This window comes from Phocoena phocoena, chromosome X, assembly GCF_963924675.1.
Source record: "Phocoena phocoena chromosome X, mPhoPho1.1, whole genome shotgun sequence".
Taxonomy (NCBI): domain Eukaryota; kingdom Metazoa; phylum Chordata; class Mammalia; order Artiodactyla; family Phocoenidae; genus Phocoena; species Phocoena phocoena.
In genome coordinates this window covers 43,725,779-43,738,443 of record NC_089240.1, presented here as the reverse complement: position 1 = coordinate 43,738,443, position 12,665 = coordinate 43,725,779, and the positions used below count along the sequence as shown (strand labels likewise).

Below are 12,665 nucleotides of genomic sequence, written 5' to 3'. Positions count from 1 at the left end.
GTATGTCCCATAGATTTTGGACAGTTATGTTTCCATTTTCATTTGTCTCAAGGTATATTATTATTTCTTCTTTGATTTCTTCACTGACCATTGGTTGTTTAGCATCATGCTGTTTAGTCTCCATGTGTTTGTGTTTTTTCCAGTTCTCTTATTGTAGTTGATTTCTAGTTTCATAGTGTTGTTTTCTGAAAAGATGATTAATATGATTTTAATCTTTTTATATTTAATGTGACTTGTTTTGTGGCCTAACATGTGATGTATCTGGAGAATGTTCCATGTGTACTTGAAAAGAATGTGTGTTCTGCTGCTTTTTGATGGAATGTTCTATAGGTGTATATATTAAGGTAATCTCATATAATGTGTTAAGACCAGTGTTTCTTTATTGATTTTCTGTCAGATGATATATCCATTAGTGTAACTGGGGTATTATGGTCCCCTACTATTATTGTATTTCTGTCTATTTCTTCAGTTATTTCTGTTAATATTTGCTTTATATATTTAGGTGCTCTTCTGTTGAGTGCATAAATGTTTACAAATGTTATATCATCTTGTTAGATTGACCCCTTTATCATAACTTAATGTCCCTCCTTGTTTTGTTACAGTCTTTGCTTTAAAGTCTATTTTGTCTGATATAAGTACTGCTACCGTGGCTTTCTTTTAATTTCCATTTGCATTGAATACCCTTTTCTATCCTATAACTTTCAGTCTGTGTGTGTCTTTAGATCTGAAGTGAGTTTCTTGCAGACAGCATATATATCGGCCTTGTTTTTGTATCCATTCAGCCACTCTACGTCTTCTGATTGGAGCATTAGTTCATTTAAATTTAAAGTGATTATTGATAGGTATTTACTTATAGCTATTTTGTTCATTGTTTGCTGGTTGTTTTTGTAGTTCTTCTCTGTTCTTGTCTACTCCTCCCAGTTTCTTTCCTTGTGTTTTGATGGATTCCTTTAGTATGATGTTAGGTTTCCTTAAGAAAGTAAATTTTATAACCAACAAGGACCTACAGTATAGCACAGGGAACTCTGTTAAATATTCTGTAATAACCCAAATGGGAAAAGAATGTGAAAAAGAATAGATACATGTATATGTATAACTGAATCACTTTGCTGTATACCTGAAATTTACACAACATTGTTAATCAATTATACTCTAATATAAAATTTAAAATTTTTTAAAAAAGAGAGTAAATCTTAAACGTTCTCATCACAAGGAAAAAAAATGTAACTATGTATAGTGATGGATGTTAACTAGACTTATTATGGTGACCATTTCACAGTTTATACAAATATCAAATCATTATGCCGTACACCTGAAATTAGTGTAATGCTTATCTCAGTTATATTGTAATAAAAAAGAAGATGACTCTGATTGTCCTCTGGATCTCTTTTAATTGTTTTGCATAATTACGCCAGATTCATGTCTTCTAGGAACTGTGTAGTTTTCCAGGAAGTGATGCTTGAAGATATCAGAAATCTGGGAAATATGCCATTAGTGGGGAAGGCAGCAGAGTCTCCACCTTTTCACTTCCCAGTTGCGTGACCTTGAGCAAGATCCTTTACCTCTCTGAGCTTTGGTTTCTTCATTTCTAAAACAAACTTAATATGTCTTCCCTACAGCACACAGTTGTTGTAAGGAATGAAGCATAACAACATGTTATCAGGATTTGCACTCTTATACTGCAAGTAAACTACCCATTCTGTAGGTCACTAAAATTGTGCCCTAGGACTGGCATCTATGCAGTGCCTGTGATATGTATCTTCTGAAAGCCACCTTTGAAAGGAACAGAGTTCAGAGGTCACACTCAGGGATGGTGCAGGCTCAGAGTGGAAAGAGAGATTGAGTCAGGGGTATGTGTATGGCACCAAATCTCAGAAAGGGAGTTTTGAATACTGAGCACTTAAATTTTGGAATTGGGACAAAATGCTGATCTATCTTATCCTTTTCTCACCCCACTCAAGTTTTTTCTTTCTTCTCCTGTTGTTCCAGGTGCATGATGACTGCAGGAGACGGTTTTCCAAGGAATGCTGGTTTGGAAGTCATCGATCATCAGTCATTCCTCCCACTGCCCTCAGCGACCCCAAGGGTGATGGTGAGTAGCTAAACTTTAATACATTGGGGAATACACTGGGGAGGGAGGGAAGATGTAAAGCCTAGAGAAAAAGACTGCAATTAAATTAATCTGGTCAACCAATCAAACATTTCCGGGAGTACGAGTGTGCATATGTGTATAGACAGCTCATGTTTTCCTTTAGACTTTTGGGATGGTGAATATTGCTTATGGTGTATATGTATGTGGGCATGTTCTTTGTAGCCTCTGTCAAAATTGTTTCCAAATGATCAGAATTGATTTCAGCTTTTACATGATTTCGAGACAGTAGATAATCCATGAAATATTTTTTTTTGCTTGCTGCCTACTTCATTGCCAAGGAAAAGCCAGCATTAGCTAGGGGGCAAGGATTCCTGTAACCATTACAACAGTTTTAGAACTAGATACAGCACATGTGTACGTGTGTGCACATACATGTACATACACTCTGAGCCACTCTAGTCTCTTCCAGTTCATTTCCCAACCCCAACACAGATACAGACAGACATTGGTACATGGAATGAGCCACTCACACAGTTTTCTGCAGGCAAGCATACTCATATGTCCCCATAATGACATGCACAGACACACATACCTCACTCAGGGATGCATGCATATATTATTCTCAGAACTACTCAAATATTTATCCACATAGAGTCACTTACCAGATAGCTGACTAGAGAGATGATGAGATTGATGACTTGGTATATAAGAGACACTTGACTGGCTAGGAGAAAGAAGCGCCTAGGGGCAAGATGGAAAAGTATCAAACTAGTCAGCCAAGTCTACTCAGGCTGCTAATGAAAGTCAATGAAGTCTTGAATCTGAGACTTTGCTCAACACCACAGGGACCTGGGGAAGATGTCTTTGGGCAGACTGAAGGATGGCCGCCTCAGCATCTTATAAATCACCCCCAAATAGGTGTTAAGGGGCTGCCACCTCTCCTTTGTAATTGGCCCAACAGGTTCTGTGTTCTTGTGGAAATTGGGTTTTTTAGTTTGTTTTTTCCCATCTTATATCATTTCTTATTCTTGTTATAGATGGTCAACTGATAGCACTACTATTTTCTTTTGCTTTCCACCAATGACATATTATTGCTTAGAAGCACCTGTGCTAAGCCATTCTTTTTGTGTAATGTCTCATACAATGCCCCATGAGTTAACTTTTAGCCTTTCATCCTAGTCATCTGCAATCTTGATCCAATTGAATGTCACTCTTGAGAGCCCTTCTTTCTATCATGTGTTACTTGGCCTGTGGTTTCTTAGGAGTATCTTTTGAAACCTCCATATCTTCTTGACTCCTTCTGGCTTCTTGGCCTAGGCAAATACACTCTTTAATGTTCCCTGTTGGGAAGTCTCACCCATCTTAGAGATGATGAGGTCATTAAAGATGATCTGGTCCAACCCTCTGGCCAGGCTAGGGAATCCCTTCTCCAGCATCCAAGGTGGAGGCATCCATTTGATGACTTTCTGAGGTAGCACATGCCATTGCTGATTAGCATTCATTCATTATTTATTCAGTCAACAAACTCTAATTTCTGATGTCTTCTAATTTCCCTTTTTCCTACCCGATCTGCTTGGTAAATTTCTTCTCTCATCCTAGAGGGTGAGAACAACGTCAAACATTGTCTCCTGTTTAAAGGCTTCTGTAATTGCCCCTCCCCATTTCTCCAGACAAATAAATCACTTCCTTTGCTGTAAACCCAGAACACATATCTCAGAGCACTTAACACACTATATTATAGTTCGTCACATGTATGTCTCCCACTCCAGACTGTGAGCTCTTGTATCACTAGCACTTAACTCAAACCCGATACATGGTATATCCACAGTCAAGATTTGTTACATGAATTCATTAATACATTTACTGAATACTGTGTATATGTAAGGCTCAGTGATGAACAATGTACAGAAAAAGATATGACTAAGACAGGATCCCTGATTTATATGGGGGCAAAACAGTATAATGCAGTATTTGTCAAATACAAGAATGCCTCAGAATCATCCAGAAGGCTTTTTAAAACACAGATTTCTAGGCCCTATGCCCCTGCCCCAGAGCTTTTGATTCAGTAGATCTGCGTAGGGCACAAGAATTTCCATTTCTTACAAGAAATGATGCTGATACTACTACTCCCGGGAGCATACTCCATCATTTACTATCTGTGTGACCTTGGGCAAGTTACTTAACCTCTCTGTGCCTCATGTATCATTCGTTTTCTGCCAATAGGGAATAAAAGTTATACTCAAGTGCGTTATGTGTGTTAAATGAGTAAGTATCTTAAAAGAGGATCTTAAAATACAGGAAGGGGAACAGGAAGCCAACCTTATGCTAATTTAGCATCTTTCTGTGGTATGAACTGAACAAATTTGAGAGGGACTCTTGGCTCCTTGGTTTTGGACACTGTGATTATATTAACTTAGCTCAAAGAAGCACGATCCTTTTTTTTTTTTTTAAGCTCTTTCAGACTGTTGACTCATCTGGAGCTTAAAGTCAAGTAAATCCCCTAAGCCCTTTTCACGCTTGATGCTGCCAAGCCAAGTTCCTATTGTCTTGTTCTGCTGCAACTTACGTCCTTATGCCTAAAGGCCAAGCTTCACATTTATCCCCTTTTCAGCTAGTTGACTTTGACCCTACTGCCTGTTAAGGTCATTTTTCAATGACCATTCTGTCATCCAGTGGCTCTCCCTCCTGCTTTAGGTACTTCAAAGTTGACAAGCTAGCCTTCCATGTTTTTATTTAAATTGCTTAAAATTGTTGAATAGTACTGGACATTCCCTTACAATTAACATCAGCCTATTCAAAAGCAACCTTGTGGACATGATCATTTACCTGGTTATGAATCTGCCTAATATCACTATATTCCAGCCCACAATACCATTTTTGTCACCTTGTTCACCAGATTCGTCTAACATTTTGTTGTCATTTTATGTGGGCCCTGTGACCTCCCTCCCTCACTTACTCCACAGCAGCCATGCTATTCTCTTCACTGTCCACAAACATCCCAGGCAGTCTCCCTTCTCTGGGCGGGTTCTTATTCTTCCTCTTGACCCCCAAAAAACTCTTCCCCCAGATACCTGCATTGCTCACTACCTCATTTCATTCAAATGTCATCTCACCAGAGAAGCCATCCCTGGCCACCTGTCTAAAACAACACCCCCATCAGTCTCCATTCCCCTTTTCCTGCTTTATTTTTCTTCATATCGCATTATTTTCTATATTTATTTGTGTATTTATTTATGGTCTGCATCCTTCCATTAGAATATAAATTCCACAAGAGCAAAGATCATTTATATCTTGTCTATCACTGTATATCGGAACATAACAAGGACAGGCACAAAGAATGCCCTCAATACATATATGTTGAATGAATGAATGAATGTCTTAACTACCATTGTGTTAACATATATTTTGTAAAATAAAATGTTGAAAAGGGATAACATGTTCAGGGAGGGTAACTACTTCCAAGCTATGCTACTGAAGGGACATAGCAGACTCCCCTTGCAGCTATGAGCCCTGGCAAGCCCTGAAGGTTTGGTGCATGACAGGCTAGCTGGCTTAGGAGGTCTTCAAGTTCCACTGGCCAGTGAGTAGAAATTGGCCCATAGAGGAAGCTTGCTTTAGATTTTTCCAGGCAAAACAGCCATGAAATCTGCTCAAGTCAGCAGTCTTCCTCTTCAGGCTCCCTTTTACCCAGGTTACAACAAATGGGACACTTCAACTTGCCTCTCTCCCTGTGGCACACACCATTCAGGAGCAAGCCACATGCTTTTTTCGCTTTGCATTTATTTTTGCTGGGCATCCCTGGCAAGCCACGAGCTCAGAGGTTTGGAGGCTCACAATTTGTCTTGCATCTCCTATGAGGCCATTGCTCACTGCCTGTCTCCCTGCCAACAGGCTCTATGACCCAGTATGAGCTGGCAGGCTATGGCAATTTAGACTGCTATAACTCCACTTCTCTATGGGGAACTTCAGCATTGGGGATTATTAAAAGCCTCTCTCTTGTCCAGACAATTTCCCTATAGTCTTGTTTCCCCTGATAATTGGTATGATAACTTAGATTGCTCTGCCAGAACATTAGAGGAGCGATTAAAGCTCCCTGCTTCACTCCACATTGATATGTTCTGTCATTAGCTCCTGGCTGAAAGGCAGCCTTTTCTCCCCATCTTTCCTGACCTTGTATCTTCTCAGTGTAAGAACTGAGCTATCCCAGGCAGAGAGAGGACAAGTTGGGTGTGCTGATCCTCCTCCTGGGCTCTCAACCTTCTCCTTCTTCAGTTTTCCCTTGACATTTTATTGATCTTTGGTTGTGGCACTAATTATTTTTATTCCTTGTGTTCCAATACACTGCTGTGTATGAATCTGTCTCCCCAGCTTGAGGGCAAGAGCTAGACCCCTAGCAGTATGTAGCATGATGATTGGCATATAGTAGTTGCTCAGCAAATGTTGGTTACCTGGCAACAGCTGGGCAAAGACCAGCTATTGTTGTTTTCTTAAGTAAAAGCCCCTTTGGTTTGCATCTAACTTCCCCTCTGTCCCTCAGTCTCAGAGGCACAGGGAAGCTGTGGGAGGTGTTGGATGTCTATTATCTTGATTGTGGTGATGGTATCATAGGTGTTTGCATATGTCTGAACTCATTAAATTGTACACATTAAATGTATGCAGTTCTTTGTATATCAATTATACCTCAATAAAGTTGTTTTTAAAAAGTCTTTGCAAAATTTGATGTTAAGTCATGCCTTGCTTCCATCTAAATGGCCTTTTTCTTTTTTTCCCTTTTCTTTCTGTTGTATGCATTATTAGGCCAATTAGTAGTATCTCCAGATTTCTGGAATCTTGATTGGTCTTCAGCCTGTTCATGCCCCCTTCTCATCTTCATCAACTCCAAAAGTGGCGATCACCAAGGGATCGTCTTCCTCCGGAAATTCAAGCAATACCTTAACCCGTCTCAAGTGTTTGACCTTTCGAAGGGTGGACCTGAAGCCGGGTAAGCATGGGGTAAGGGATGTAGTTGTGGGTATAGAAGGGACTCCCCCCTCTACACATTCTAGAGTAGGATAGGCTTCCTGGAATTAGTTCTAATACCTGGGCAGGAAAGTTCTATTTTCTCAAGTCAGGACACAAACACAACTCCACAGCATCTTGAGTTGGCTGGCTGGAGGACTTTTAGCCCTCTCCCAGAAATCCTTTCAAGCCTATGTCCTGCTCTCAGATTTGCTTCACCTTTTCCAGTTGGAAAAGGTAACTATGTCTCCTGACTTCAGAGGAGGAGGCAAATGGATATTATTTTCCACCATTCCTGTCACTCACTCTTTTTCTTGGGGGCAAGTAGATACATCTCTACTACAGGCCTGTTTTATTTAGAGACCATCTGGCTGTTCAGCCCTGGTTTCTGTGAACCCACTGGCAACTGTGCAAGATATTCTTCCTGGGCCTCAGCAAGTAGATTAGGCTAGGCAGCTAGTAACTTCCAGAACAAGGTTGGGCAAAGAAGAGTGTAGGTTGAGGCAAGGCCTGATTTCCAGGATTGCCTGTGGGAGCATTCCCTATGATCTTAGGTACACAGAGAGATAGGGGTTAAGGGAAAGGAAAACATGTAGCCTGATAGCAGGGTGCAGAAGCAGCAGTCCTTAGCTCCTGGCACATTGTAGGAAAGAGTTGTAAAACTCATCAGCTCATGAAATAACTCCCCTTTCCCCTCTTCCTTCCAGGCTCTGCATGTTCAAGAACTTTGTTCGCTTTCGCATTGTGGTTTGTGGTGGAGATGGCAGCGTGAGCTGGGTCTTATCTCTGATTGATGCCTTTGGATTACAGGAACGGGTGAGTCCCTAGCTGACTTAATTTAGCCATTGCTAAAGAGACTGGCAGTGTGGAGCTGCTTATCCCAAGAAGTCCCTGGTCTTTACTCTCCTTGTCTGTAAAATACACGTTTCCTACTGGTTTCACAGTCAACCTGACTGGTAGATTCCCAATCTAAGCCTGCTCACCTATACCATTTTCTGGTTATCTAATAGTAGGAAGGAAGAAAGAGGAAGTTAGCAGAAAAAAATGAGCAGTGCTCTATTTCCCAAGCCCCAAAATGAAGATTTGAAGGGGAGGAAAGCAAGAAAAACAGAAGTGGCATCAGGCAGCATTCAATTCCCAATTCCCTACCCCTCCTGAGGCCACTGAGTTTCTTCCCTGAGTCTCTAGAGTAGCAGAAATGTACCTCTCCCCCCTCTCCCTAAGCAGCCCCCTGCTCTTCTGACTGCAGTGGCTTTGTCTCCTTAAGGCACCTTACCTCTTTGGCCCAGCCTAGATAGAAATTTGTGGCTATATATCTCTTTTAAAAGCATGGCTACAAATATTGTCATATTCCAGCAACGTGTCCCCTTACTGAGTAGGTTCTGTATTGCCAAGAGTGGGACCCAACTCCTTAGGGAAAATTTCACTCAACTTCAAACATCTTCCTATTACACTTCCTAAAATCATAGGTCCCTTATTGCCACTAGTTTTGAGACCATATTTTTTTCCCCAAAAAGCACCTTCTGGGTTCTTTTATGGGTGGATCTTGGTAGGATTGTCTGAAAAGGGTGCCCGGTTTTGTTCTTGCAGTGTCAGCTGGCAGTCATCCCTCTTGGAACCGGTAATGATCTGGCCCGTGTCCTCGGCTGGGGTGCGTTCTGGAACAAAAACAAATCACCCCTGAACATCCTCAACAGAGTGGAGCAAGCTAGTGTGAGGATTCTAGACAGGTGAGTAGCTGAAAGATGAGGTCGTTGTGGCTCTTCCATTCCCTTGCCAGTTACTCCCAGTGACATCATCTCAATCAGGAATGTTCTAAACTCCCTCACAGAGCTTCATTGCCTTTCTGGCTTCGGTGCAAGGAAATTTGGGGGACTTTGCCTATTAAGAAGCCAGGGTCTACTGTGTATCCTTTAAACATCACTGAAGCCCCTCTTCAAACTTAAAAGATCCTAGAGCAGGAGCACCCATTGGTAAATTTCAAGGGTTCTATAAACCTACTTCAAATTGCATAGCTAATTATCCATGTAAGCATATTTTTTCCTTGGGAAAGTTTCCATCTTTCTGTTCTATTCTAGGATAGTATAGAAACTATTCTATAGCTTCATCAGGTACTCAAAGAAACTCAAAAAAAGAGGGCTCATAAACAACTGGCCTGGATTATCTGTGCCCTAGAGAAGAGACAGTATTCTCCTCCAATCCTCTGAGAAGAAAGACTTTCTATGTGGGGGCATAGTATTTGATTTATGGCTGCTCATAAGGATAACCTGGGGAGCTTTTTCAAGGTACCAAGCTGGGCCCTACCACAAATATTCTTATTCAGTAGGTCTTGGGTAGAGCCCTGGTATGTGTATTTTACAAAAGCACCTCAGGTGATCTTGGTAGTTACCACTGCTTGAGAAGCACTGCTCTCTGAGAACTCTGTGGTGGAATTCCTTCCATCACACTGGCCTTGAGAAGTCATGAAGCAGAGGTCTCTCTTGGGGTATACCTTGAGATCAGGTGACCTGAGATAACTTGGGCAACCCCTACAACTCATCCCTACCCATCACATAAATATTTTGACCCCTTTCGTGACATGTGAAGCATTGGTGCCAACCTGTGATGAAACAGAGCCCTAAATATCTGTCTTTAAACTTCATTTCAGATGGAGTGTGATGATCCGTGAGACTCCCAGACAAACCCCATTGCTAAGAGGACAAGTTGAAATGGATGTACCCCGATTTGAGGTAACAACTGCCTAGCTATAATTCAGGCCAACATCTTTATTACACATTGAAATAATAGGCTAAACCCAGAGAGAAGCTTTTGTATAGTCCATGGGCTTGATAAGGATGAGATCATTCAGGATTGGGGACATTTCAATTAGCAGTTATTTACCAAAAGCTGTGTTAGGTGTTGGGGATATAATTCAGTCAGCCATCTACTTATGCATTCACTCAAAATATTTATGGAAAGTATGGATTAACTACAGTGTGTTCCTTCCTCTTCAACTTTTGGAATAGTTTGAGAAGAATATGTATTAACTCTTCTTTGTATGTTTGGTAGAACTCCCCTGTGAAGCCATCCAGTCATGGACTTTGGTTAGCTGGGAGTTTTTAAAATTACAAATTCAGTTTCACTATTAGTGATCAGTCTGTTCAGATTGTCTATTTCTTCCTGATTCAGTCTTTAAAGATTGTATACTTCTAGAAATGTGTCTATTTCTTCTAGGTTGTTCAGTTTGTTGGCATATAACTGTTCATACTATTCTTTTATGATTTTTTTGAATCTCTGTGGTATTGGTTGTTATGTCTCCTCTTTAATTTCTTATTTTATTTGGGTCCTCTCTCTTTTCTTCTTGGTGAGCCTCACTAAAGGTTTATCAATTTTATCTTTTCAAAGGACCAGATCTTGGTTTCATTGATCTTTTCTATTGTTTTTTTGGTCTCTGTTTTATTTATTTCCTCTCTGATCTTTATTATTTCCTGCCTTCTGATGACTTTGAGCTTTGTTTGCTCTTTTTCTAATTCTTTTAGTTGGTAATATAAGTTGTTTGAGATTTTTCTTGTTTGTTGAGGTAGGCCTGTATCACTGTAAACTTCCCTCTTAGAACTGCTTTGCTGCATCCCACAGATTTTGGAATGTTGTGCCTCCACTTTCATTTGTATCGAGGTATTTTCTGATTTCCTCTTTGATTTCATCATTGTCTCATCTTTTTTTTTTTAACATCTTTATTGGAGTATAATTGTTTACAAGGTGTGTTAGTTTCTGCTTTATAACAAAGTGAATCAGCTATACATATACATATATCCCCATATCTCCTCCCTCTTGTGTATCCCTCCCACACTCCCTATCCCACCCCTCTAGGTGATCACAAAGCACTGAGCTGATCTCCCTGTGCTATGTGGCTGATTCCCACTAGCTATCTATTTTACATTTGGTAGTGTATATATGTCCATGCCACTCTCTCACTTCATCCCAGCTTACCCTTCCCACTCCCAGTGTGCTTAAGTCCATTCTCTATGTCTGTGTCTTTATTCCTGTCCTGCCTCTAGGTTCTTCAGAACCTTTTAAAAATTTTTTTTTAGATTTCATATATATGTGTTAGCATACGGTATTTGTTTTTCTTTCTGACTTACTTCACTCTGTATGACAGACTCTAGGTCCAACCACCCCACTAAAAATAACTCAATTTCATTTCTTTTTATGGCTGAGTAATATTCCATTGTATATATGTGCCACATCTTCTTTATCCATTCATCTGATGAAGGACACTTAGGTTGCTTCCATGTCCTGGCTATTGTAAATAGAGCTGCAATGAACATTGTGGTACATGACTCTTTTTGAATTATGTCCCATTGGTTTATTTAGTAGCCTGTTGTTTAGTCTCCTGTTTGTGTTTTTCCATTTTACTTCCTGTAATTGATTTCTAGTTTCATACTGTTGTGGTCAGAAAAAATGCTTGATATAATTTCTATCTTCTTAAATTTGTTGAGACTTGTTTTATGGCCTAGCATGTGATCTATCCTGGAGAACATTCCATGTGCAATTGAAAAGAATGTGTATTCTGCTGCTTTTGGATGGAATGTCCTGTAGATAAGTCCAACTGTTCTATTGTGTCATTTAAGACACCATTTCCTTATTGATTTTCTCTCTGGATGATCTGTCCATTAAAATAAGTGAACTGTTGGGCTTCCCTGGTGGTGCAGTTGTTGAGAGTCCGCCTGCCGATGCAGGGGACATGGGTTTGTGACCCGGCCTGGGAAGATCCCACATGCCACAGAGCAGCTAGGCCCGTGAGCCATGGCCGCTGAGCCTGCGCGTCCGGAGCCTGTGCTCTGCAATGGGAGAGGCCACAACAGTGAGAGGCCCGCGTACCGCAAAAAAAAAAAAAAAAGTGAAGTGTTAAAGTCCCCTACCATTTTTGTATTATTGTCAATTTCTCCCTTCATGTTTGTTAATATTTGCTTTATATATTTAGGTGTTCCTGTATTAGGTGTGTATATGATAAAGAGTGTTATATCCTCTTATTGTATTGATCATTTTATCATTATATAATACCCTTAATCTTTTGTTATAGACTTTGTTTTAAAGATTATTTTGTCCTATATGAATACTACTACCCCCGTTTTCTTGTTGTTTCCATTTACATGAAATATCTTTTTCCATCCTCTGACTTTCAGTCTGTGTGTGTGTCTAACTCGAAGTGAGTCTCTTGTAAGCAGCATATAGATGGGTCTTCTTTTTTCATCCAATCAGCCACCCTATGTCTTTCAATTGGAGTATTTTGTCCAATGACCTTTAAAGTGATTATTGATAGGTATGTACTTATTGCCATTTTGTTAGCTGTATTCTGGTTGTGTTTGTACTTCTCTGTTCTTTTCTTCTTCTTTTAGTTTCTTCCTTTGTAGTTTGATGGTTTTCTTTATTGGTTTGCTTCTGTTCCTTTCTCTCTAGTTTTATATATCTATTGTAGGTTTTTAATTTGTGGTTACCAAGGGGTTCCTATATGTTGACCTACAGCTGTATCTACTTTTTAAAAACTGTTACTCATTTAACTTCAAACACATTCTAAAATATCTACTTTTTTTAC

The 12,665-nt window shown here is 40.1% G+C and overlaps 1 protein-coding gene across 1 annotated transcript in view; it reads left to right on the top strand.

Annotated features, from left to right (window-relative positions):
* The window catches only part of DGKK (diacylglycerol kinase kappa), a 159,769-nt gene that overhangs the window by 114,227 nt on the left and 32,877 nt on the right, over positions 1-12,665 (top strand). Inside the window, exons 8-12 of the mRNA XM_065901241.1 lie at positions 1,990-2,092; positions 6,890-7,073; positions 7,798-7,906; positions 8,681-8,820; positions 9,738-9,819. Of these exons, the coding sequence (XP_065757313.1) occupies positions 1,990-2,092; positions 6,890-7,073; positions 7,798-7,906; positions 8,681-8,820; positions 9,738-9,819 (618 nt within the window). The remainder of the gene's footprint in view (positions 1-1,989; positions 2,093-6,889; positions 7,074-7,797; positions 7,907-8,680; positions 8,821-9,737; positions 9,820-12,665) is intronic.